The sequence below is a fragment of the Pelodiscus sinensis genome, chromosome 1 (assembly GCF_049634645.1).
Source record: "Pelodiscus sinensis isolate JC-2024 chromosome 1, ASM4963464v1, whole genome shotgun sequence".
In the NCBI taxonomy this organism is placed as follows: Eukaryota; Metazoa; Chordata; order Testudines; family Trionychidae; genus Pelodiscus; species Pelodiscus sinensis.
In genome coordinates this window covers 110,828,745-110,855,100 of record NC_134711.1, presented here as the reverse complement: position 1 = coordinate 110,855,100, position 26,356 = coordinate 110,828,745, and the positions used below count along the sequence as shown (strand labels likewise).

The 26,356-nt window shown below is 43.5% G+C and overlaps 1 protein-coding gene across 1 annotated transcript; it reads left to right on the top strand.

Moving 5' to 3' along the window:
* The first annotated feature begins 230 nt into the window (after nucleotides 1-230).
* On the top strand, nucleotides 231-21,782 carry LOC102446483 (aldo-keto reductase family 1 member C3-like). Its single transcript, XM_006135475.4, has 9 exons — nucleotides 231-526; nucleotides 4,726-4,893; nucleotides 7,120-7,236; nucleotides 10,595-10,672; nucleotides 13,560-13,682; nucleotides 15,341-15,450; nucleotides 15,689-15,854; nucleotides 17,080-17,162; nucleotides 21,497-21,782. The coding sequence occupies exons 1-9, from the start codon at nucleotides 440-442 to the stop codon at nucleotides 21,534-21,536; spliced, it is 972 nt and encodes a 323-aa protein (XP_006135537.2). The 5' UTR covers nucleotides 231-439; the 3' UTR covers nucleotides 21,537-21,782.
* The last annotated feature ends 4,574 nt before the right edge of the window (nucleotides 21,783-26,356 follow it).

Sequence of the window (26,356 nt, the reverse complement as noted above, 5' to 3'; positions counted from 1 at the left end):
TTTGAAAATTCAGAAATATGTGATAAAACATTGTAGAACAAACACTTGTTAAAAGTTATAATAGTTTTCCTCAGTATATTTGTTGGAAATGCCTGCATCCCGTTGTAGAGTGGCTGTGAATTTGAATGGAGCTCTTTTCTCCATTTCTTGTGTCACATGGAAGCAATGTTAAGTCAATAAAGTTTGTGGAAACAGACCGATCTTTGAACTGTTGTTTAATAATGACAGTTTGTGTTCTCATAGCTTTGTCATTTTGCATTTGTCCTTTTTTCTCTTTGCCTGCTGCACAAAATTTGGCTACTCCTTCTAGTCCACATCCTAGAAAAATACAACTACAATAGAAATTCATACTGTTTTTCCTTTCTGGAGGTCTTACTGGCTCACACAGGAGTGTTCAAAGGTTCAGCCTCAGCAAAAATTGAAGAAATTCTGTAAAGAGATGGAGCTTGACAAAGACCATTGTATTAAGATGAACGATGGGAACAAAATTCCCGCAGTGGGATTTGGAACCTATTCTCCTGATGCAGTAAGTAAAGCTTTTATGGATTTCTTTTCCTTAACCTATTGGTTAACACTGTTGGGCATTCGTGTAACTATTGCCTCTATCATTCCAGAAAGGGCTGCAAGATGAGATCCCGGTACATCTAGTTTCAGTAACGATTGACAGTGTCTGAAAATTGCTTTGGGGTCTGGATTAAGTAGCATATAAGGGTGTGTCTGGACTACAGAGATTTTTCGAAAAAACTTCACCTGCATCTAGACTACAGCCGCATTCTTTTGAAAGTAAATTGAAAGATTGCAGCAGATTTTTCGATTATGGTCAACTTCATTTTACGAGGAATAATGCCTTCTTTCAAAAGCACTCTTTCGAAAAAAGGCACTATTGAATGCAAATAGTGCTTTTTCGAAAGAGAACGTCTAGAGTCTCCTTCGAAAAATCAGCTCGCGTTTTTGAAAAATCTGCTTGTAGTCTAGACGCTCTCTTTCGAAAGAGGCTTGTAGTCTAGACGTAGCCTAAATGTAAGAATATTCTTCTGTAGATAAAAGTTGTTTTTTATTATTTGAGTGAATCTGGTGTCTAAGCATGCTCCCTAGCTCAGCTCTACCAAAGCACCTGATCGACAGCACCCCGTGCCACTCACACCTTGAACCCCACCATGCATCTGTCAATCCACCTCTGTGCTGACCTCCAGTATGCAACTAATCTAATCCAGAGTCTCCATGTAACATTCTGTGCACCTTAGCACTGACCTACCGCACTACCTTTTCCAGCTTGCAGCTTATATGTCGCTGCCAGTGCTGAGCTAAATGGAAACCAGTTTACTTTAAATAGAAATGAATCCGTTATTTTTAGCCTTTGTAGTGCTGCTCAATGGTTTACTTTGAGCAGGGCCATGACAGGAAGGCAAAGGGACAACTGCACTGGGGTCCAGTGATTTACAAGATGCCAGCTGCTACCACAACAGCAGCCAAAGCTCTGGGTCCTTTAAATCACTATCAGAGCTGCGGGCAGCATGAGCCAGGCAGTGCTGAAGGGCTGGCTGGGGAAGGCTAGATCTCAGCCCCACCCCTTCCAACCAAGGCCCTGCCTCTTCTAGGGGCCTGGAGCCCGTCCCCTCCACCATCTTGCCCAGAGGCCCTGCTAGTCTGTCCAAAGTCCTGATGCTCAGGAAAGGAAAATGAGTGTATTTCCTTTTCCTCCCGTCTCACCAGTCCTGCTACCTACTGATCCCACTATAGAGAAGCTGGTCTAATGGTCAGAGCAGGGGACTTGGAGTCAAAAGACCCAATTGTGTCTCTCAGTTGCTATGTGTTTCCTTCCCCAATTTTGTAAAATGCTGATAATCCCTGAATTTCCTCCCTGGGTTCAGTTAATAGGGATACAAATGTCTAGAGCATCGAAGTGACTTGGAAGCCATGCCACACCAGGCCTCCTGCCTCCAAAGCAATGTGCTTAGGGGCTAGAGTGCTATTGGGGTGGAGAAGGCAGGCAATGGTGGGAAGAGGTGGGGCTTGGGGGACCAGCAACAGACAGGCTCCCTCCCCCGCAACATGCTGGGAGTCCTGGGCCAGATTGCACAATCACTCTGGCCAGGACTGGCCCACGGGCTGGCAGTTTGAGATGCCTGACCTTGACAGGCACTGAGAAATGGTGTTACTTTTGAAGATTTTATCCTAAAAATTTGGAATATGGCACTGAGATTCTCACAGGAAAGTGCACGATATTAATTTTTTTAAGTCCTCACTTAGTTTTTGCTCCTTATTCCTCTCCATGATTTGTTATTTAAGTCGGTCTTAATTCTTACTGTGGTTTAAAAAAGGGGGGGGGGAGCTCGTCTGTGAGAGACTTCTTGTGTGTGGATCTTTTTCATCTCACCTGGTATGTCTGAGCCTCTGTCACCATGACATGTTGACATATGTAGTGTCCAAGGTATAAAGGTGATGCACTGACACTAGCTTTATTGCTCAGTGACCTGGCTCCTTCCTGTGAGTCCTTCTAACCTTTGCGCAGTACTAGCAGGACTGAAATGGTCTCTCACCACCTCCTCCCTGAAGAGACTACCTCTTTAAATATGACTTTCCTACAAACTGCAATCTATATCGACTGTGTCCGTTCACTCAGGCATGTGTCTCAGCTATACTAAGGCACCTTAGGACCACCACTCTTAAGTGAGTATAATTTAAGGTTCCATCACACTGCCTGCAGGAGTGATGCAAGGGGGGAGACATTTCCCCCCCAATTTGAAGACTGTCACCTGCTTCATGCCAGGCGCTGGTGGATTGAGAGCTACTGGGAGCTGCCCAGCCAGTTCAGGCCCCTGGCTCTCCAGCTCACTGGCTGGTTGCCTGGCAGCCCTCTCTCCCCTGTTCCCTGAGTCAGCCTGTCTCTGCATGGTCAGGTGCTCCCAGGCAGGGAGGGTGCTTAATGTCTGAGCTGCACACCTACCTCTTCTTGCATCTCTCCCAAAGGAGACCAGCAATGCCCCCACAGAGCCTGGATACCATGAGATGCTTCCCAGGGCAGTCGCTCACTGGTGCCTTAGCACTCCTGGCTCTGCTACTCCTCCTCAGCTCAGAGGCAACACATGGCTGGTCACATTCCCCCACCCCTCCAAGCCTTTAAATTGTGCCCCACTCCCCATCAAGAGTTACACATCATCTCTGACTGCCAGAGTGATGAAAAGGGGCCATAATATAATGAGCATCTATATTTGTAAAGACTAAGGGTACGTCTACACTGCAACACTATTTTGAAATAACTAGCGCTATTCCAAAATAACTTAGTCCATATCTACACAGCAGGCAGTTATTTTGAAACAGTGTCAAAATACTGTCAAGCTGGAGGACTTCTTACTCTGACACTCCCTATTTTGAAATAAACTATGCAATTGATATAGTTCAATTTGTGTAGCTTATTTCAAGGTAAGTCCTGCAGTGTAGACACATCCTAATTCTTCTATCACACTGGGTTTTACACCATTGTAACTTCATTGACTTGAATGAGAGCAAATTTAGGCCCCCAGTCTAGTTTCTCTTTCAACAATTTCTCTCCTAGTATCAACAAATCGGAATTTTTTAAAAAGGCAAATGGGAAATCAGAACTCTTCTGTTTCTGCCAATTTAGGAGCTGGCTGTCTTTACCCTTTTTCATTACTCCCCAGGAAGTTAATTTTCCCACCTTCTTAGCACTTATTTTCTTTTTCTTTTTCTTTTTTTAATCACACCTATCCCATCAGATATATCTCTTCTTTGAAGCATGGCTGGTACTGGATTCTTTTTTCAATAATTAATCTCAATAGAGTATTTAATAAAGGAAACAAAGTGTAACTAGCTGGAAGAAAGCTGAGTCATTATTAAGAACAAACGGGTTTATAGAAACTTTTGCCTCTATCGGTTTAGGAATTGACTATTTCTGCCTTTTTCTAGTACTCTCCAAGAAGTTAACTTGTCCTTCCCTTAGGTGTTGCTTATTATTGTTTTATTTTCTTTATGATGCCTGCTAGAAGAGAGATTTATCTTTTAGGAATTATGACTTCCAGTCATTAATCTCAGAGTGTCAATATGGAACTAGCTGGAAGTAAAGCTGAGTCATTATCAAAAGCCCACAGAGGTTCACAAAATCATAATTCTTATCAAAAAGTTCTAATAGCTGCCTTTGTTCCAGCTATTGATAACAGGAAGGCAATCCTGACAAACCCAAACATTTCAAACCATAGTTCAGTTTTGACAAGATCATGAGTTTGGCTTAAAAATCATAAGTTTTTTTTTAAATGATTACTTCAGCTCAGCCAGACTGGGGATTCTAATCCACAGTGTATGTTGATATCTGGTTCTGACAGTTCCTGGTTTCCAGATCCTGTCCTAAATTCCCTTTAATTCTTATAAAAAAGAATCTTCAACAACACACCAGATTCTCTGTTGCCCTGCAATTTTAAGGAATCATTTACTCCTTTGAATAGTGGGACTAACAAAAAGTGCCAAACCTGAATAGTAGCTTTTTTACACCTATATTCCATTTTCTGTGCTGTGGTGTCAATGATAACACAAGATTCTGGGCAACAGAGGACCAGGACCAGAATCCTTGAATTTCCCTCAAATTAAATTCAAAATTCTAACTGTGCCATTCCACATTGGAGTCTTTCTGATGGGCTTTAAAACTCTAGAAGACTAGCATAAACTACTCCTAATACAGAGAGATTGACACTAAACATTCTTAACTAATAGGTTCAAAAAAGTAAATGTGAGGCAGCAACAAAAGTAGCTATTGAAGTTGGCTTCCGCCACATTGATGGAGCCTTTGTCTATGGGACCGAGGAGGAGGTTGGGCGAGCGGTTCACGAGAAGATTGCAGATGGGACAGTCAAAAGAGAGGACATATTTTACACAGGAAAGGTAAGCGGGTTTTGTTTCAGTAGCAGGATTTTTATTGTACTGCTTCCTTTGCTCATTATTTTGTCTAATTTATGAAGAATGCTGTGATCTACTCTAAGCCAGTATTAAAAGGGTTGCCTCTAGGGGAGTAATATTCACAGAATTAGAAAACTACAATCTATAACAAGCTACGGGTTCGAGCAAGACTTATCTCTAAATATGTGAAAGCAAAGCTAAAACACCTACTTCATGCCCCCTTCTAAGGTTCCTGTGCACAATGATAGACTATTTCCATTCCTTTTAAAGTGTGGATTTATTTTGAAAATTGTGTAAAAATGGCACCTTCTTATTCAGATACCCTATTATCTGTGTACATTCAGAATTCTATCTACAGGGGTGGGAGAGAATTATAACTCATACGTCTAGACTACATGCCTCTGTCGCCAGAGGCATGTAGATTAGGCTACCATAGTAAAATGAAGCGGTGATTTAAATAATCGCTTCATTTAAATTTACATGGCTGCCGCGCTGAGCCGACAAACAGCTGATCAGCTGTTTGTCGGCTCAGCGCGATAGTCTGGACGCGCGGGTGTCGACATCAAAGGTATTTGTCGACCACCCAGGTAAGCCTTCTGGGATGAGGTTTACCTGGGTGGTCGACAAATACCTTTGATGTCGACACCCGCGCGTCCAGACTATCGCGCTGAGCCGACAAACAGCTGATCAGCTGTTTGTCGGCTCAGCGCGGCAGCCATGTAAATTTAAATGAAGCAGCGATTATTTAAATCACCGCTTCATTTTACTATGTTGGGTAGCCTAATCTACATGCCTCTGGCAACAGAGGCATGTAGTCTAGACGTACCCCTTACAGAGACAACATGGCTAAGGGAGGGTGAAGTGGATTGTATTCTTTCTTGGGTTTCATCAACAAAATTGTCAGCTAAATTCCAACCAATTACACGTGTACTACATATTTGTTTAAAGCAAGGGATTATTACTGAAAGCTAGATTTTTTAAACAATGGGATTGAAAAGTGTCACTGAGAGCATAATTTGTTCTACAGCATCTTTACACCTTTATTGCTAGAAATGATGGACAAGAAGAAAAGAACCCACTTTGCTCCATCCTGAGTTTGAGGCACTGTCAATTAGAAATGCCCCCTTTCACTTGTAAATGGGGCACATTTGAATTGAATCACTGAGCCAATATGGAACACCAAGCTCTCATTTTGGAGAGTGACTTTTCAGAGTAGAACCATACTGTAGTGAGGGAACTGTTGACAAGAAAGGAGGAGATTCTTGGGACAAGATTCTTTCCACATTAGGACTAATGTCCATTAGAAGTGGCATTTGTCTGAACTCCCATCTTCTGGTTCCCAAAGACAGTCCAGAACTGGGTGCAGATCCTGGTCATATACCAAGAGATATCTTCTGTTCCATTCTTCCAAGGGCCTGCTCCCAAAGTCTTATTACAGAGAGAACACATTTAGCCAGAAACATCTTAATCCTTGAGAGTGGCCTACATAGAGCCCTAGTACTGACTATGTGCACTGCTGACATTCTAGCAGTATTTCAGCCTCTGACCCTGCTTCTTCAGGAAATATTCACTTCTCACTTGGTCTACATCTACACTATTATGCACTATCTACAATGTTTTTGTGCAAAAACTCACAGAGCGTCCACACCTCAAGTGCGTTTTTGCGAACATAAAATGAAAAAAAAGAGGGGTTTTTCCGGTGTAGGTATTCCTGCTTCTATGAGGAATAATTCCTTTTTGTGCAAGAGTTCCTGCGCAAAAAGGTGTTTGTGGATGGGCAACAGGGGGTTTTTGTGCAAAAACAGGAAAGAGGAAAAACCACGGGTGCCCTGGTGGCTATTCTCTGGATAGCTATCAGTGCTTTCTTTTGAGAGAGCGTCTATGCAGTGTGGATGCTCTCCTGCGCAAAAGCACATCTCTTTTTCAATGCGCTTTTGGAGTGTGGACGCTCTCTTGAGCAAGAAATTTTTGCTGAAGATCTCTTTTGCAAAAAGCTTCTTACGCAAGAAGCCTGTAGTATAGACATAGCCTCAGATGTGCAACTTTGAACACAAACACTCAAAACACGACCCTTCTGAAAAAAAGGCACAGGCAATGGTATGCCATGGCTAAGGCATATTAGAAAAGTGTTTTTTACAAAGTGTGCCTCTGGAAAAGCAGAGGAAAGAGAGAACTTCTTCAGAAAAAACAGTTGTTTTTGAATCATTACAGCTTGGGAGTACCTTTCACCGTCCTGAACTTGTCCGAAGCTGCCTGGAACAATCACTGAAGAAACTTAAATTCAGCTACCTTGATCTCTACATTATCCATACCCCCACATCTCTAAAGGTAAACATTTATTTAAAAATATACATAGGGAAACAATTGTTTGGTAATATATTCATGGGCCAGAACAGAGTTTTTCTAAAAAAGACCCATTATCCATCAAGTCATACGGTCATCCTTCATAAGTACTATAGGGTATGTCTACACTTGCCCCCTAGTTTGAACTAGGGAGGCAAATGAAGCATACCAAAAGTGCTAATGAAGCGTGGGATTTAAATAGCCCGAGTTTGATTAGCATATTCACGGCCGGTCGCCATTTTAAAATGCCGGTAGCCCAAATTAACTTGCTGCGTGTAGACGTGGTAGTCCAATCCAAAACCCTTCCCTCAAATTAACTGTTATGCATGAGGAATAACAGTTAATTTGAGGGAAGGGTTTTGGATCAGACTACCGCGTCTACACGCGGCAAGTTAATTCGGGCTACCGGCATTTTAAAATGGTGACCAGCTGCAAATATGCTAATCAAGCTTGGGATATTTAAATCCCGTGCTTCATTAGCAACTTCGGTATTCTTCATTTGCCTCCCTAGTTCGAACTAGGGGGCAAGTGTAGACATACCCATACAATGCATGTTAGAGAGGAAGGTTGTGACATAGCACGCCCTTATCCTTCATAGAAATATGTTTTTGAATTTGAATATGCCTAAATCAAATATGCTTTATGCAACATGTGGTATGTAACTTATCATTGGAGAGCTTGTAATCCCCTGAATATGTATAGTCTATGTGTGTGCATGTATCATTCCTGTACTCATGACAATGATCTATGAATAGTCTTGCCTTTCCTGTAAATCTTGTCTATGGTTGGTCCAGCGAAAACAAGTGGCCAGGTCAACTGATGCTGGAACTCATTTTGGATATGGTACTTTTCCATGGGAGTATGAAAGAGTTGAAACTGAACACAAAGGATTCCCACTTTGGGCCAGATCAACTCATAGGCAGGAAACCAAACAATAAGGCATTTGCCAGAAATGCTTACCACCTCCTGCTTACCACCAAGATAACTGTGGGGAACATCTAAGGGTGCGTCTACACTGCAGAGCTTACCTCAAAATAAGCTATGCAAATTGATTTACGTCAATTGTGTAGTTTATTTCAACATTGGGAGCATTTACACAGCACTTATTTCGAAACAGAGCACCCTTCCTCCGACTTCCCTTACTCCTCGCACAATGAGGGTTACAGGAGTCAAAGTTAGAAGTCCTCCAGCTTAACAGTATTTCAATATTATTTTGAAATAACTGCCTGCTGTGTAGATATGGACTAAGGTATTTCGAAATAATGTTGCTTTGTAGGCATACCCTAAGACTGAATGAGGGAAGGATTATGCCCTGAGTAGGAGACTGCTTAACTTGTGAGAAAACATGATTATAACTACTGTTAGGGGAAGAAATTGCATGTAACAATTTTCTTAGACTATAAAGCTTATCTGGTGTGTTTTGTTATATTTAGCTTAGTATCTTTCTTTGTCTGTTTGTTATCACTTTCAACCACTTAAATCCTCTTTTTATATTTAATAAAATAATTTTTTATTATTAAACCCTGTGTAAATAATTGTTACCACTTGAGTGCAGTGTCAAGTCCCTTTAACTGAACTTTCTCAGAGCTGAGCTGCTCTGTGTTGGAGTTGCTCTACTGTGGGCTGTGACCCAAACTCTGTTCCTTTGCTGGCGAAAAACCGGATCTTCTGGCTCAGTGAGGCTATGTCTACACTGCAGAGTTTCGGGAAAATGGCGGAAAAAAACCCCTTCACATACGTCCACACTGCAATTGTGTTCTTTCGGAAAATATCAAAAGAACAGAGGGGTTTTTCTGACATTGGTAAATGAGGAAGAAGCCTTTTTCCAAAAGAGCTCTTTCGGAAAAAGATGTGTGTGGACGAGGAAGAGGGAAGAGAAAAAAGCACAGGTGCCCTGGTGGCCATTCTGTCCATAGTAATCACAGTTTAAATGCGAGATAGCATCCATCCAGTGTGGAAGTTATCTTTCGGAAAAGCAGATGGCTTTTTCGATGCACTTTGTCAGTGTGGACGTGCTCTTTCGGAAGAAGTTTTTTCAGAAGATCTCTTCTGGGAAATCCTCTTCCGAAAGAAGCCTGCAATCTAGAGATAGCCTAAGATAGAGTGGTGGGGTCGCCAAGAAGACAGGTAGGAGGGCTCAGTGGCATGGCTAACCCATCAGGTGACAGTCTCAAGGGGGATCTCTGTGACTCAACCCATCACAAAGGTAAGAAACAAAAGAAAAGCTAATGCATGAGGCACACTCAATAATGCAATATTTGGCAAGATAGAGAGGAAACTTGTATCTCATTGGCAATTGATCTATAGTAAACATATGGGTTATACACTTTATATTTTTAATCCTTGCTATTAGTACATCACATGCTCCCTGAGTTCACTCTATGCCACTAAAACTGACAAATATACAAACTATCTTAGAAATTCTCTAAATTCAAATATGCATTTAATGATAAACAGCTAACTCTAGTTACTCTGATAACTCACCGCTAATTGATAAAAACTATCTGGGGCTACTGTGATATTTTGTGGGGTTTTTTTATTTAATCAACCATAGCCCTTTTAGTTTGTTAAGTCAAGGTTCTTTCTCTGTCAGTGAAGATATCAGTTTTGTGTCACACCTTATCAATGTTCTAGCCCTACTATCTCTAGGCACTGATTGTTTTCTGCAGGCGTGCTTTGATTTTGCAATTTCTTATGAAAGTAGTTGAAGCAAAATGCAGGACAATGTAGCACTTTAAAGACTAACAAGATGGTTTATTAGATGATGAAAGTAGTGTTTCACTGAGCTGATGAATTAATCTATATTAACATTTTATCCTTTTATTTACAAAGTTATTTCTAGGCATCTAGGGTGATCAAGGAAGACAAGATATACAACATATTTGAATTATGTTTAAGACTTTTGAGTAAAAGTGTTGTGTAAATAAAATCTCTAGCTCAATTTGACAATCTACAATGGTTGCTCTGTCCCTAGTGAAGTAGAAACTTCAGTTCAAGCTCATTTTAATTCAGGCTATATCCGTTTTGTTCTGATGCTGCTGGTGTTCTTCCATTAGGGACTTAAAAGAAAAGGAATTAATAAGATGCTTATATGGGATAACACATGGCTGTTGCATGTAAAGCAAATTTTTGGTGACTCTCCCTAACTCATCCATCTCTCCTTTACACATCCAAATGTTTCAGCTTGTGGAAAGCCAAAATGTTTAGATAAAACCATTCTATTTTTAACCAGCTTCCCTACCCTGCTCTTCCTGCTTAGAATGCCTCTCTTAGCCCCAAAATAATTAAAATCCACTTGTAAAAAAACATCAGGACTGAAGGAGAATTTACTTTTGTTTTTAAGCCTGGGCCAGATTTATCACCAATGGATGAAAATGGAAAATTAATTTTCGATGTTGTAGACTTACGTCAAACTTGGGAGGTGAGTGACTTGAATATTAAATGATACTACATCCAGTTTCCTTATTCAGCCTGCTGAATCTTATCCAAAAGATGATAGAAATATAGCCGTGTTAGTTTGGTGTAGCTGAAACAAAATACAGGACTATGTAGCACTTTAAAGACTAACAAGATGGTTTATTAGATGATGAGCTTTTGTGGGCCAGACAATGTTCAGAATTCTGGGGAGTTTTAATCATATGACATTTTTTAGATGGCTAAAAAGAATCTGATGGTTATGTATGTAGGAGGCTGGGATTGTTAGTAGGGTTGCCAGATACTTTCCAAAAAAATCCTGAACGTGGCAGGAAAAAAATTGATTGAGCAAAAAGACAGGAAGACAAAGTTGTTGAGAAAAAGAAGAAAAAAAGGACACTGTGCCTTTAAAAATCCCTGCCCCCAGCAGACACGGTCCATTTTACATTTCCAGTATTTTCTGGGTTTTTTACCAGACAGGGACCCTAATTGCTTTAGTAACAAATATAAGTTTTGGCTGCTTTTTGCTACTGTTCTTCCATAGATGACTGGTGCTGCTGAACTAAGAAGTGTTTTTTTGTGAACCATCAACAGATTCTTCTAACTAAATTCAGATCGGTTACACCTGTGTTAAGAGAATGATGTTCCTCAGGGATCACTGAGGGCATAATCTGGAGACGATGGGGCTGCAAAGGTGTCATTAAACTGTTCTTATTAGCGTTGATGCAAAAGTTGGAAAGAGTCCAGTTCAAATGGCAGAGAACAGCTGGCCACACACAGTCTTAGTCCCATTGTACAAGCACATCTACACAGCAGGGCTAAAGCCAAAATAAGCTTCACAACTTGAGCTGCATGAATTGCATAGCTTAAACTGAAAGAGCTTATTTCATCTTTTGGCATTGTCTACATGCGGGAAATTTGACTTAGAGCACTCTTCCTCTGACTTCCCTTACTCCTCATGAAATGAGGGTTACAGGGGTCGGAATAAGGAGTCTTCCAGCTCGACATTATTTCAACATTAGGTTGAAATAACTGCTTGCTACATAGACGCAGACTATGTTATTTTGGAATAACATCAGTTATTCCGAAATAACACTGCTTTTTAAACATAGCCTGTTTCATTTAGGGACATGATTTAGAAAAATAGTTATATTGGTACAACCCCTAATGTAGAGGCAGATCTACTTGTACTGTGGTGTTTACTCGGGGGTATTTTATTCCCTTAAATTTGGAGGAATGAATTTTCCCAATACAGGCACCTTTAAACCAGCATGATGGTCTCCATTGGAATAAGTTATATCTCTCTGACAGCAGCTCCCTGGAATGCGAAGGGGAATTTCCCTTGTCTCAGACATGCTTTTCTGGACAATTCTGTTACAATAGACATGTCAGAATGAGACAATTGTGGTGCGTATACACAGCAGGGCTTTACTCAAAATAAGCTACGCAAATTGAGCTACATCAATTGCATAGCTTATTTCTAAATAGCTTATTTAGAAATTGGGAGCGTCCACACAGCACTTATTTTTTAAATAGAGCACTCTTCCTCTGACTTCCCTTACTTCTCGTACAATGAGGGTAACAGGAGTCGGAGTAAGAAGTCCTCCAGCTTGACAGTATTTTGTCATGCTTTCAAAATAACTGCCTGTTGTGTAGATGCAGATTAAGTTATTTCAAAATAAGACTAATTATTTCGAAATAATGTGGCTGTGTAGACGTACCCTTAGAGTGGTACAACAACTGTGCATAGAACAGCCTTTCATAAGTGTTCAGGGCTTCTAGTTAAGTGAACTATATTTTCACTTGTAAATGGAGCAGATTTTATGGGGCAACCACTGAAAGACAACCAACAATAAGCCACAAAATGCCATTTTTTCACAGAATCACTTTGCAGAGCTGAACCACATTTTGCCAATGTCATTTTCAGGGACAGAATTATGATGTGGGCTTTAGGTGTGATGTTTTCCACAGAGGAGGAATGAAATATTCTTCCCTGGAGTCAGACAAAATGAAAACTTCATTGATCCCTAATTCTTTAGCTAATGCTCTTTGAGCAGCTCAGGATTGCAGCCTATTAGTAGGGCAACCTACTGAAGAGCTAGGTTCAAACTCTGTCCACACTTCCCCACGCCATAAAGTCCATCACTTAGGTTAATCCCATTGCTGCTTTTCTCTAAAGAGAGGCCAGAAATTAAATATAAAGCTGCACCAAGTCAGGCAGAGCTTTGCAGAAAGTTAACACAGTGTCTCTTCAAATTGTCCTTGGACAATGGTTCCCAACCTCTGGTCCATGGGTCCCTGGTGGTCCGCGATGTTACTGTAGGGGGTCCATGGAAATCTGGAAGCTGAGAGGCTGAGTGCCAGGAGCCAGCAAGTCCCACAGCCATGCCATTTCCGGAGCAGGCTGAGGGACGTGGCTCGGGAAGCACATGCAGGCTGCAGGCACAGCTATATTGTTTGAGGGATCTGTAAAATTATAATAGATTGAAAAGGGGGTCTGTATGCTGGAAAAGGTTGGGAGCCACTGTCCTTGGAAATAATTGTCCCTCATTTACATGAGTACTAATGTAACACCCTCATTCAAATGGAAAAAAGTTAAAACTTTTTTCTGTTTGAGACTCACTGGTCTGCTTTCAACTGGGGAAGAAAATGCCTTTATTCAACTGTGGCTTCCACAAATACACATGTTGCCTAAGTGAATGGCTAGAAAATGACTGTCTCTAAATCAGAATTTTGTAATAGAACAGATCAAACTTCTCTTCCCTATCTGCATAAGAATATTTTGGTGGAATAATTTTATATTGAGTGAGCTCAGTTGAGCGTAATTTTTCATGTCTTGTGGAAATTATACTGCCAGTTGTGATAATGGAACTGGCCGTTGTTGTTTTGGCCAGGCCATGGAGGCATGTAAAGACGCAGGCTTGGTGAAGTCAATTGGGGTGTCCAACTTCAACATCAGGCAGCTGGAAATGATCCTGAACAAACCCGGGCTCAAGTACAAACCTGTTCTCAACCAGGTAAAACTCTGACCTTAGGACGGAGACCTAAAAGTGCTTAGGTAGAAGCAATTCAGAACTTGTAGCCTATGCAGAGTTTTGTTTTTAGGGGAAGGAACTCAGTGCTCAAAGGGATGAGAAACTCCAGCATGTCTTTCTCAGTAGAAGCTAATGCCCAGCCCTTCTTTTAATTCAAACGGGAAACTTCCTTATTCTTCCAGTTCCAGCAGAAAACAGTTAGACCCTGATATTAAAATCTTTGGAATTTGTGGATTTAGGGACCACCTGATGTTACAGGCAAAGGCCATTAGCAGCTATAGATTCAGATGTAGTTCTGAGGGAGAAAAACATAGTTCTATGTTTGCTCCCAACACTGAAATCATGACAAGCGTATGCAGATCAGGAAAGAACAGAGTAGAAAATTCCAGAAAGCAAACAGTGTTTGAGAAGGGCAAGAGAAAGAAAGACTCTGACACTTCCCTGTACATCCAGAGTTATTCCCCTGCTGTGAGAATAAACTTTTAGAGTGCCAGCATCTCTCTGTTTGAGATGTGAGAATGTTGGGTTTTTTTAACCAGGTTAGCCAAATTCATACTTAGAAATGTGGCTTTCAATCAGTAGTCTCAGAGAGAGGTGATTCAGATGGATCATGTTATTTTCCAATCCCCTTGCCTACCCTTCATGTAGATACCCAGATGTATTCTGTTCCTGCTGAATCAAGTGGTGGGGGGTGGAAATGACTTGTATGTGATGAGGAAAATAGCACAGGATATGCATAGAAATCCATAGTCAGTTGTTGAGAGTAATTTTGCTCCTCAACTAGGTTTTTTTTCCCCAAAAAAGTAATATAGCACAAGTTCTGCACTGAGGATAATATATAGGTGGAAGGTAATTTTGAAGTTTTAAATCTAGATGGTTTTAAAGTGCATTATAAAAATATGCAATTGAAAAAAATGTGTTCTCTGGCGAGAATCACATAAGGACACCTAAAAAATGATTGAACTGAAGTTTGAATTCCCTTATCCAACCTCAAAATCATTTTTTGAGACTAAGAATGAGAAATTTTTGGAGAAAAACCAAAGACCCCTTTTGAAGAAGTTTTCAGCCACTGAAAATAAGTTCTGGAAGGAGAGAGTCATTAATCCACAAATACAGTTACATCTCATCCTGGTACAGATCTCTAGTACATGCATTAGTAATTCTCCCTCTTTCTACACCCAATACCTAACTAATTACCATAGTTTTAATTGCCACTGTAGTTAGTCCAATTCATTATCTTGATCCATATCCCAGCTAGATAACAATACACAATGGTCCAAATTCTGCATCTAAACCACTTACTAAGAACACAGTGGGACTAAACACATGAGGAATGCAAGCATGCTGTGGCCCTCACTATAAATTTTTATTAAGCGTGTCCTCACTCAATATGTCTTGGCTCCTGTCCTCTACCACATAAACTATTGTTTGGGATTTCTTATAAATTAAATTGCACCCCATTGTCACTTGAATCTCCAGGCTGTATTTTAATGCAAGCCTGGATTTGCATTAAAATATTTGTGATATTTTCACATTGTGAATTCTGTTGACATAACATCTGCTGTCTCTTTCTTCCAACTCCTGCTGCTGCTGCTCAAATGATCTGAAATCTCAATTTTGGGTTGGGGGTGATTCTGCAGGTTGAATGTCACCCTTACCTCAACCAAAGCAAACTGCTGGCCTTCTGCAAATCCAATGGTATCCTCCTTGAAGCCAATTGTGCTCTGGGTTCACAGCGAGACAAGATGTGGTAAGGAAAGAAACTGGGCCTTGCTCCCAGGATTAGAACCTCAGTAATGGGTCAGAGGGAGGGGAAGTGCCCTCTGTCTTCCAAATACCTGATAGTTAAAGAGTTATACAATAAATACAAGAGCTGGAAAAGACCTAGAACATTATCTTCAGGTTGTACCGGTACTGTCCTCACTTGGCTGTGGTGACTGCATTCCTGATCCCAGAAATGTCCCCTATTTTGTCTGTTTCCCCTGTAGGATCGATCTAAGCACCCCAGTTCTGCTGGATGACCCTGTATTGGACGCAATTGCAAAAAAATACAACCGAAGTCCTGCTCTAATAGCTCTGCGCTACCAGCTGCAGCGCGGTATCGTGGTCCTCTTTAAGAGCTTCACCAGAGAGCGTATTGAAGAAAACTTCCAGGTAAAACAAGAGTGTAGAGAGAAGAGAATGAGGGGCACCCTTTCCTTAACTCTTAAAGGAGACCACATTGAGAGCTGAGAAATATTGTGCTTTGTACATTGCACTATTTCAGCGTCCTGCCCAAGAACTATCAACCATTTTTCAGTGCAGTTCTAAGGCAGGTTCTCTATTCTTGGAGAATCCTTTTGCCACTTTAATATTTGAGCTGTTTAATTTGGCACCCCTTAGAGAATAAATAATAATAGCAGATGAAAAAAAACCTGGAGTGTTTGTGTATCCCAAAGGCAATATTTTGAGAGAGCAACTGATTTGTAGAGTCCTTTCCCAGAGGCTACATCTAGACTACGCGAGATTTTCGAAAGAGGATATGCAAATTCCCGTGGAATGACAAACTGTGTAAACCTCATTTTTTAAGGAAAAGCAGCTTGTCAACAAATGGGAGGGTTCGCCGACAAAACCGCATCTCGATTATTTTCACTTTCCAAAGCTCTGATTTCGAAAGTGCCGCTTTCAAAAGTGACCATTAAAGATTAAATGGAAATTTCTGCTAAATTTGCATATCCTCTTTTGAAAGTCTAGCATAGTTTAGACGTACCCAGAATGACTACAGCTCTCTTCTTGACATCCAATTGGATAAGGGCCCCATCTGAGCTTTGGAAAAACAAATGATCTTCCCGAGGGAGAGTGCCCCTTTTCTGCTTTCACCCCTCTTGCCTAGACAACTGATTATCCCCAAGCCTTGCTCTGTCCTCCCCTGCCCATTTTTGCCCAGCATCATAAAAAACTTTTCTAGGTAAATCAGCTTCCTATGGGATTTCTTGCTCTATTTCCCATACCCAAGGAGCAAACCGTACAATATCAAACTGACTGATTCTAGATTAAAGGAAAGAAGAAAACAGAGAACATCTCCAGAAGAGAGCACAGAGCGTGTCTTCTCTGTAACATGCCCTTTACGTTCAAAGTGGTAGCTGCCTCTGCAGACAACAAATTTCTAGAAGTTTAAAGGTAAAATTCACTGAAAAGGAAATCGCAGCAGTTACATAGCTACATACTCTTTATTCTGAAATATCTAACATATAGTTGAAAGAACAGGCCCAGATGAATATACATCTTATTTACCTTTCACTAATATAAGGTTTGTGCTTTTGTAAATGCACATACTCATGCTTAGAAGAACCATTCTCTTCAGGAGTCACCCAACATTTAATTCTATCTTCTGCGTCAGGTTTTTGACTTCCAGCTTTCTGGGGAGGACATGAAAAACATCGATGGGCTGAACAAAAACCTTCGCTACCTGAACTTAAAACAGTGAGTCACAATGCTTTATACTTTAGAGCTCTGTGGAGAGGCAGGAGAAAGGCTCCAGTGGTCCAGAAAGAAACAAAATGTTGTGTTATACTGACCCCCGTAATAACAAAGGATGTACTTAGGATCATAGGTATTAGGACTGGAATGGAGTCCTAGAGTTTAAGGCCAGAAGGGACCACCAGAACTGTTAGTCTGATCTTCTGGATATCACGTTACCATCACCACACAGCACCCTCCTGCTGAACCCAACAACTAAAACTAGAACAAAGCATCACAGCCCTCAGGAGATTAAAGGTGCATCTACACTGCATCCATAGCTTGAAATAAGCTATGCAATTTGAGCTACGCAAATTGCGTAGCTTACTTCTAATGTATTTCAAAATAGCTTATTTGAAAATTTAGCACTGTCTACACAGTGCCACATTTCAAAATAGAGTGCTACTCCAAAACGTCCCTTAATCCTTGTGCAACAAGGTTTACAGAGACCTCAGTATAACGAGCCCATTATTTCAAAAATAGCTATTTCGAAATAGCAGGTTTGTTTAAAAGACACAAAATAGCTATTTTGGGATACTAGAAGCATCCTGAAATAGCACTGAAGTGTATATGTACCCTGAGACACACATTGGGTGAGGCAGTGTATTCCATTGGACCAACTTCTGTTGCTAAAGAGCAAGCTTTCACAGAAAACTCTTCTTCACGGCTGGGAAACTGTCACAACTAAATACAAGGAATAGATATTTTTAGCATAAGCAGTTAACAATTTAAGTTGAAGTGGTTAACATGCCTCCAGTCATATAGGGGCAGGAGGAAGAGAAAAGAGGGGAAGGCTGCTCTGAGAGGAGGGGTTATTAGAAGATTATAGAGTGGCTTTATGGGTTATTATAACCATCTCTTTTTAGTCCATGATTTTTAGTGACGAGCAAAGATATGAACTTAAGCTCCAGGACTCAACTTTTGAAAGTATTGTGCAGATTTTTTTTAAAAAATTTGTGAGGATAATTTGGGCAACCACTCAGGAGACATTAAAGTGCTGCCCAGCTGATTAGCAGAGCGCCTATAGGTAGGTTTTGTTCCAGTGGTGGTGCACATTTGCACATGCCTCAGCCACACAGAAAAAATCATTCTGCACATGAATGGAAAAAATTCACAAACAGATGGAAAAAATTAAAGGGAACATTGATGATGACTGATAAGTCAGAGACTCAGGGTATGTCTACACTAGCTCGTTAGTTCGAGGTAGGTAGGCAAATGAGGGCAACTGGGGTTGCAAATGAAGCCCGGGATTTAAATATCCCGGGCTTCATTTGCATGTTCCCGGGTGCCGCCATTTTTAAATCCCCCTTAGTCTGAACTCCGTGCCCACGGCTACACGCGGCACGGAGTAGGTAGTTCGAATTAGGATCTCTAATTAGAGGTTGTGTGGTGGTTGTTACAGAGGGCATTTATTGCACTGGATGAAGTTTACTATATGTTGTGATGGGTGTTTGTAGGATCCATGGATCTTGAAAGGGATGGTGTAGGAAGTATTGATCGCTGTAGTAGTTGAGATATGTCTGCAGATTTTGCATCTATTGTTTTGGCAGGGTCTGGTGCTGCCTGGGGTTTGTATGTCCTAGTCTGTGGAAGGAAGGGGAGGAGAGTGAAGTCAAAAAGACGGAATTCACTTCCTCAGAGCAAGCTCCCTACAGACCAGAGCCTGTTCCACTCACCAGCACAAGCTGGTCCAATGGAAGATGTCACATCATCCACCTTGTCTCTCCCATACCCTGTGATGACAATAGTGCACACATCTCCATCTCCTCTATTCACTGTCCATGAAACATCATTTTTAGGAGACTAGAAAATTATGTTCCATGGATAGCGAATAGGGGAGCTCAAGAAGAGCAGTGCCCGAGGCCACAATGACAGGAAAATAGACCTGGTGGGGTCACTTATTCAATCCCCAGGAGTGTGGCAGAGTGATTCAATGGACCAAATGCTGCTCTTGGTTATTCTGATAAAAATCCACGGGACATTACCACTGCTAAGTCCCTCTGGATGTACTGGAAGCAGAATTTTGCCCATTATCTCTACACCTTGCTAGCAGTTAGGTTGCTTGTTTGGCCTTGCTGAAGCTTAAAGGTAAAATCACCACTTCCCTTGGATGTTGTCTAATCATCCTACTGGTTACAAACATTCCTGTGTTTTGGAAATTCTGGGATCAGTCCAGGGCCCCTCTCCAGGGAATTTGTTGGGATCCTGTGACATAAAGCATAAGCAGGGGCGGCCCGTCCATATAGGAGAACTAGGTGGTCGCCTAGGGCGCCAAGTTCAATGGGGCGCCAAATGGTGGTGCAATATCATTGAGGGGTTTGGAGGTGGGGAAGCCGATTGCATGGTTCGCCTAGGGCGCCAGTTGCTGGCAGCTAGTCTAGGCCGCCCCTGACATAAGGATCTCCCTAATGGTATGGAACCCACAGAGCAAGGTCCTGTGCCACATGCTCCAAGATGCTGCCATTGGGGAAGGGCTGATGGCATTTCTGGGTAGGGTTGCCAACTTCTTACTCTCAGAAAACCAAATACCTTTTCCCTGTCCCTTCTCCCAGGCCCAGCCTCCACTCAATCCATATTGCTCCCCACCTCCCCCCACTATTATTCACTGGGCAGGCTTGGGGGTTGGAGAGTGGGAAGTGGTGACATCTCTGGTTGGAGTGTAGGCTCCATGGTGGGGCCAAAAATTAGGAGTTGAGGGGGAGGGCTCTGGGCTGAGGCAGTGGGCTGGGATCCGTGAGGGTGTGAGGGCTCCAGCTGGGGATGCAGGCTCTGAGGCAGGGCCAGGGATGAGGTATTTGGGGCATAGGAGGGGGCTCCAGGCTGGAATTGAAGAATCTAGAGGCTGGGAGGGTTGTCAGCTCTGGGGCGGCGGGAGGGGAGACTCATCTGGCGGTGCGAGATCTGGGGTGGGGCGGGCGATAAAGGTGTTGGGTAGCAATGGGAGCTTCAGGCTACAAAAGGGTCCACAAAGTGAAAGGGAGATCGGGGCTGGGACAGGGGGTTGAGGCATGGGAGGGCTCTGAGGTGCAGGCTCTGAGGAGCACTTACCTCAAGTAGCTCCCAGAAGCAGCAGCACGTCCTTCCTGCACCTTCTAAACCTCTGTGAAGCCAGGTGGCTCTACACTGCCCCATCTGCAGGCACCACCCCCAGCTTTCATTGGCCATGATTCCCAGCCAATGGGAGCTGCAGAGTCAGCACTTGGGGGCAGAGCCCTCTGGTTTCCCCTTTGTTAAGGAACCAGACAGGGGATATGACTTTGCTTCCATGAGCCAGAGCAGGCAGGGAGCAGTGTGCCCTGTAAGCTGTGTGCTTGTGCAGTTGCTCAGGAGAGATCCACACACCACCCAGCTGATTAACAGAATGCCCTCAGCTAGGCTGTTTATTTCACACAGACCTCAGTGCGTGTAAAAAATGTATCCCGTGCGCACATGGAAAAAATCTGCACATAGATGGAAAGGATTAAAGGGAACATTGGCAGGAAGCCTGCCTTAGTCCTGCTGCGACCCCCCCAGCTGGACTTTAATGGCCCAGTGAGTGTTGCTGACTGGAGCCATGAAAGTCTCTTTTTTGCCAGGAGTTCTGGTTGAAAACCAGACACCTGACAACCCCTATGGGAGAGGGTTTACTCCTGAAATCTCCAGCTAACAGAGAGCACCTTGGGGATTAGCTGAAGGATCAGAGAGTTGCACATTTCTCCTTTGTGGATACATCCCTAGCTCTGCGCAGAGTCACTGGGCACACCTGACAGCTGAACTCTCAGAACCCTCGCAACCCTGATCTTCACAAAAATTTGGATCTAGAGTAAATAGACTTTGATGTGGGCAGCCTTTATCTCTGCAACAGGGTAAACAAAAACAGCCAAAGTTTGTATCCAGAGCAGGATCTCAACTTTACTGTTTGGGCCTATGTGCATTTTTAAAACTATTTTCCCAGCTTCATCACAGCCCAGTATTACTTGTTCTAGATTCACTGTTTACTGAGAATAACAATCTCTCATAAAAGCCTTCTGCCCTTGGCAGTTACAGACAGTTGTGCCCCATTCAGTCATGTTTTCTTTGAGCTTTATTAACTTCCAAGGGAACACAGGCATTAGTTGTAAACTCTGTTGTAAGATCAGCTCAATAGACACTATACATCAGAGCGCTCATGTGCTTGGGTAGTACTGTGAGGGGCCTAAAGAAACCCCTACAGTCGATGGATAGCATTGCAAGTCTGCTCCTTGAGATTCCTGTTTTGCACTCAGAAGTCTTGGGAATGCACTTACATGGGGATAGTTAATAAATGTTTTCTTTTTTAGGCTTGAGGACCACCCTCAGTTTCCATTTAGAGATGAATAATAGAAAGAATCTTCTCAGTGTGCCTGAGTTTATTTCACATGTAAGGAATCAGACGTACATTTCTTCTCCTTACCCCCGCTCCAGTGATTAGTCCTAGGAAGCACTCGGTTCTGGAAACCCTCCTTCTGCTGGTGATATCAGGAGATCTACCCTGTATTTTAAATGGAAGTTCTAAACAACCCAGTCTCGGAATGGAATGGTTTTTGATGGCTAATTGGGAAAAAATAAAGGTGTCTGTGTAATGTACTTAGTGAATCTAGTCTCTGGTTTTTGATAATTGTTGTTTCTTTACTTCATTCTCAGAGCCAGCAGACAATAGCCCCTTAGACTTGCTCTGTGTGAGGTGCGATAGGCCTCCAAAGTGTGGTTGACTAAACGGGTTTGAAAAATGATGGAGTCTGTCCATGTTAAATCCTCAGTCCCAAAGCTGCAGAAATATTTGCTACAGTAGCACCCTCTAATCCCTCTTAAGACAAACACGCACACACTTCCGATTTCCTTTTGGTTTTTCTAAACTCCAAGACTACATTTCCCAGCATACAGTTCTGGATCTCACAGCACCACAGTCAGCTTTGCCCAGTATTCTGTCGGCAGTGGGGAATGAGAGCAAAACCATTTCATGCTGGTAATGGCCTCTTCCATCTCTAGTAGTAGCTGCTGCTGCTGCTCTCTGGCACGTTGAAGTGAAGCAGGAACCAGCTGATGGATCTGCGTAGTGAAGGGATGGGCAATAGGTTACGAGGAGTAACGGTAGTTCGAATTAGGATCTCTAATTCGAACTACCTACTCCAGGCCGTGTGTAGCCGTGGGCACAGAGTTCGGACTAAGGGCGAATTTAAAAATGGCAGAGCCCGGGAACATGCAAATGAAGCCCGGGATATTTAAATCCCGGGCTTCATTTGCAACTCCGGTTGCCCTAATTACCCTAACTAGCTCAAACTAACGAGTTAGTGTAGACATACTCGGACAAAGTATTGAGGCAGGAGAGAGCTCAGAGTAGAGGACTGAGGTGCAAGAGAGTTATGGGGTCTGAGAGAATTAAGGAAAGGGTTGTGTGGTTGTGTAGGCTTCCAGACCACCCTCAATTTCCATTTAAAAATGAATAATGGAAAGAATCCTTTTTGTGTTCCTGAGTCTATTTCACATGTAAGGAATCAGATGTACATCCCCATTTCATCTTCTTACACTTATTCTACTGATAAGTCCTAGAGAAGCTCTCAGTTCTAGAAACCCAGCTTTTAGGGTGGAATATTGGGGTGCAGGTCCAGGGAGGGGTAAAGGTGCACGAGAGGTTTCTAATCTGGGGTAGCGGTAAAGAAGGGGGTGCAGCATCTGGGGGGAGCTGTGCTCGCTCCTGGAATAGTGGCTGATCCATCAGCTACATTTCCTGTCTGTTCTTGTCCAAGCCATCAGCCTTCATGCAGGGGGCACAGAGCAACCTCCACAGGAAAGCTAGGAATCCTACCAGTCATTTTGCACTAGGGTTTTTCTTCCACTCCAAAGAAGGGTCAAGTCTTTAGCTTTAAATGAAGAAATGCAGCTTCTCAGTAAGTGCAAATCACCGCAGCTCCATTGAGGTCAATGGGTGTGTTGCTCCCCTTACTTCCACCCTTTTCCCGCTCCCCTGCATCACACCCATGTAACTGAGATGGGCATTTGACTCCACTGGCATTATGCTAATTTAAACCAGCTCATGAATAGGCCCAGAATATTTTAAAATGCTGCAAACAATGTGTACAATAGAGATACATAAAATACAGCCATGAGCTATGGTAGGGAATGTTTCACTGCTCCACTATTGCTTCAGGCATGTTGAGAGCCAATTCTCTGTCAAAATGGAGCTGTGCCAAAGGACACCAGCTGTGGATGTGTCACAAGGACAGACTAAAGGCCTTCTTGAGGTCCCTTCCAGCATGACATCTCTATGACTCTATGAAGCAAAAAGACCTTGAAATGAAATATCCTGGACAAGGAGAACTGTTCAGAAAGATAGGCTGGAACATATTACTAAGACGACAGCTCTCTTGTTTATTCATTGCCCTAGGACTACTTTATGCATGTTAAGTAGGGTTCCTGCTGCAGAAGCTCAGGCCAAAAGAGACGAAGGAGGCTTGAAACAGCTTTTGCTCCTCTTAATCCAAGCCGTTCTCAGAGCTGGATGGGTCACTGCTATATTTTAGGCAGCTCTAGAGGCCTCACCCAGAAATAGCAGTCTCTTTAGGCTGGTCTTTGGATTACAGCACCATGGACTACTGCCCTGCCTCTTACACACTGCTCCCTTTCCCCACATGCCCTGACAGCATGCTAGTGAGGGGTGCTCAGAGGACAGCCTAGCACTGCCTCTCACAGAGCCTGCACCAGGGGAATCCTCACCCAGGGTACGTCTACACTACAGCGCTAGTTCGAACTAACTTAGTTCGAATTAGTTAATTCGAACTAAGCTAGTTCGAACTAACGCATCTAGAACTAAAAACTAGTTCGAACTAGCGTTTTGCTAGTTCGAACTAGTAAGTCCACATTGAGTGGACTCTGAACAGGGCTTAAGGATGGCCGGAAGCAGTGCCGGCAGGGCATAAAAGGAGGACTTAGAGCGTGGAGATACTGTCTCAGGCTAGCCGAGGGCTGCGCTTAAAGGGTCCCGACCCCCACCCCGGACACACAGTTCTAAGGGGTGCCCCGGTAGCAAAGAAGTTCTGGCTTGGAGTGCCCTGAGTGCCCACACTGGGCACATCACACCACTCGGCCATCAGCCCGGCTGCACTTGCCGCAGGCTGCCATCTGGGGAGAGGGAGTAATTGGGGGGCTGCAGGAGAGCTTCCACCCCCAGAAGCCCGCAGAGCCAGCCCAGTCCTCCCCATCGGGGGCTCGTACCCCATTCCTCCCTCACCTCCTTCCACTTGCCCTTCCCTAGCCCCCCTTCTTATTGATGTACAAAATAAAGATAACGTTTCTTCCAACATTGACTCTGTCTTTATTGAACAAAACTGGGGGAGACTGGGAAAAGGAGGTGGGAGAGGGGAAGAGAAAGGCTGGGAGAGGGGAGGGCAACTAACATGATCAGGGGTTGGGAACAGGTCCCATATGAAGAGAGGCTACAGAGACTGGGACTGTTCAGCTTAGAAAAGAGGAGACGGAGGGGGGACAGGATAGAGGTCTCTAAAAGCAGGGGTTGGGTGGAGAGGGTGCATTCAGAAAAGTTCTTCCTGAGTTCCCATAAAGAAGGACTAGAGGACACCAAAGGAAAGGAATGGGTAGCAGGCTTGAAACTAGTAAGAGAAAGTTGTTGTTCTTGACAAAGCAAATAGTTAACCTGTGGAACTCCTTGCTGCAGGAGGCTGTGAAGGCTACAACTAGAACAGAGTTGAAAGGGAAGTGAGATAAAGTGATGGAGGTTGGGTCCATGGAGTCCTATTAGCCAGAGGGTAGGAGTGGTATCCCTGCCCAAAGTTTGTGGAAGGCTGGAGAGGGATGGCACGAGACAAATGGCTTGGTCATTGTCTTCGGTCCATCCCCTCCAGGGTCCCTAGGGTTGGCCGCTGTTGGCAGACAGGCTACTGGGCTAGATGGACCTTTGGTCTGACCCAGTACGGCCATTGTAAGCTCAGGGCTCAGTGTCGGGGGTCTCAGTGGACCCCCTTGATTTTCATGCACACCTGGTCCTGGGTGGCCAGGCTGGCAGCTCTCCTGCCCTAGACGGCCACTTTCCTGTGCCTAGTGCGGAGATCGTGGACGAGGTCCACGATGTCCGCACTAGCCCAGGAAGGTGCCCGCCTCTTGCGGTCCAGGGCAAGCTCCTGGGAGCCGCCAGCCTGGTCCCGGCAAGAGGGGGTGGGCTGGGGGGCATCGGGTGGGTGGCTCTGTGCCGTGCCAGGTGCAGGGTCTGCTAGCTGGGTGCTGGCAGGCTTGCACCTGGCACTGGCACCGTAGCCAGCCCGTGCCCCTTTAAGGGGTCCGGGGCCGGGAGGGGGGCATAGAGTTTCCCTGGTGTTGGCCAGAGTGGCCACCAGGGAAACCTGGGGAGGGCTAGCCTCCCACTAGTTCGAACTAAAGGGCTACACAGCCCTTAGTTCGAACTAGCTAGTTCGAACTAGGCGTTAGTCCTCGTAAAATGAGGTTTACCTAGTTCGAACTAAGCGCTCCGCTAGTTCGATTCAAATTCGAACTAGCGGAGCGCTAGTGTAGCGCATAGGAAAGTTAGTTCGAACTAACGTCCGTTAGTTCGAACTAACTTTCTAGTGTAGACATACCCCCAGGAAGAACCAAGTCTCTGAGGGCCACTTTACCCCACTCTGGGTCTTTAATCCAGCAGAAAGGGGTTGGTATGAGAGTCAGGCTCTCGCTATTCTCCTCCATTCCTGGAATACAAACCTGGAATTCCTGCCTTTGCCAGTGAAAGCTATACGGAGGATGGCTTGGGGAATGTGCTTGTTAACGTCCCAGCTTAGAGCTGTATTTCCCCAGTGATGTGATGAACCGCTTGAGTGCCAAAGAGACAGCGAATGTCAAAGCGAGTACTTTGCCCCCTTTGCAGTATTAGGGAAGAGGATACCTTAATGCCTCTTTTCAGCTCTTTTCCCAGCAGTAATCGGATTAAATATTAGCCCCTCACACACAGCCCCTCTGAGCATGTGCATCACAAAAAACTACTAATCTTTGACCCTTATATTAAGCAATGCTGAACATTTATGTTGTTTGCATGAAGTTTGGTGCTGTATAGGGAAAAGAGTGACTGACAGCACTAAGGTCTAGGTAGTGATGGTGGGATTTTATGCTGTTCTCCTCAGAGATCTCCATCCAAACGGAATACTTTCTTCATTTCT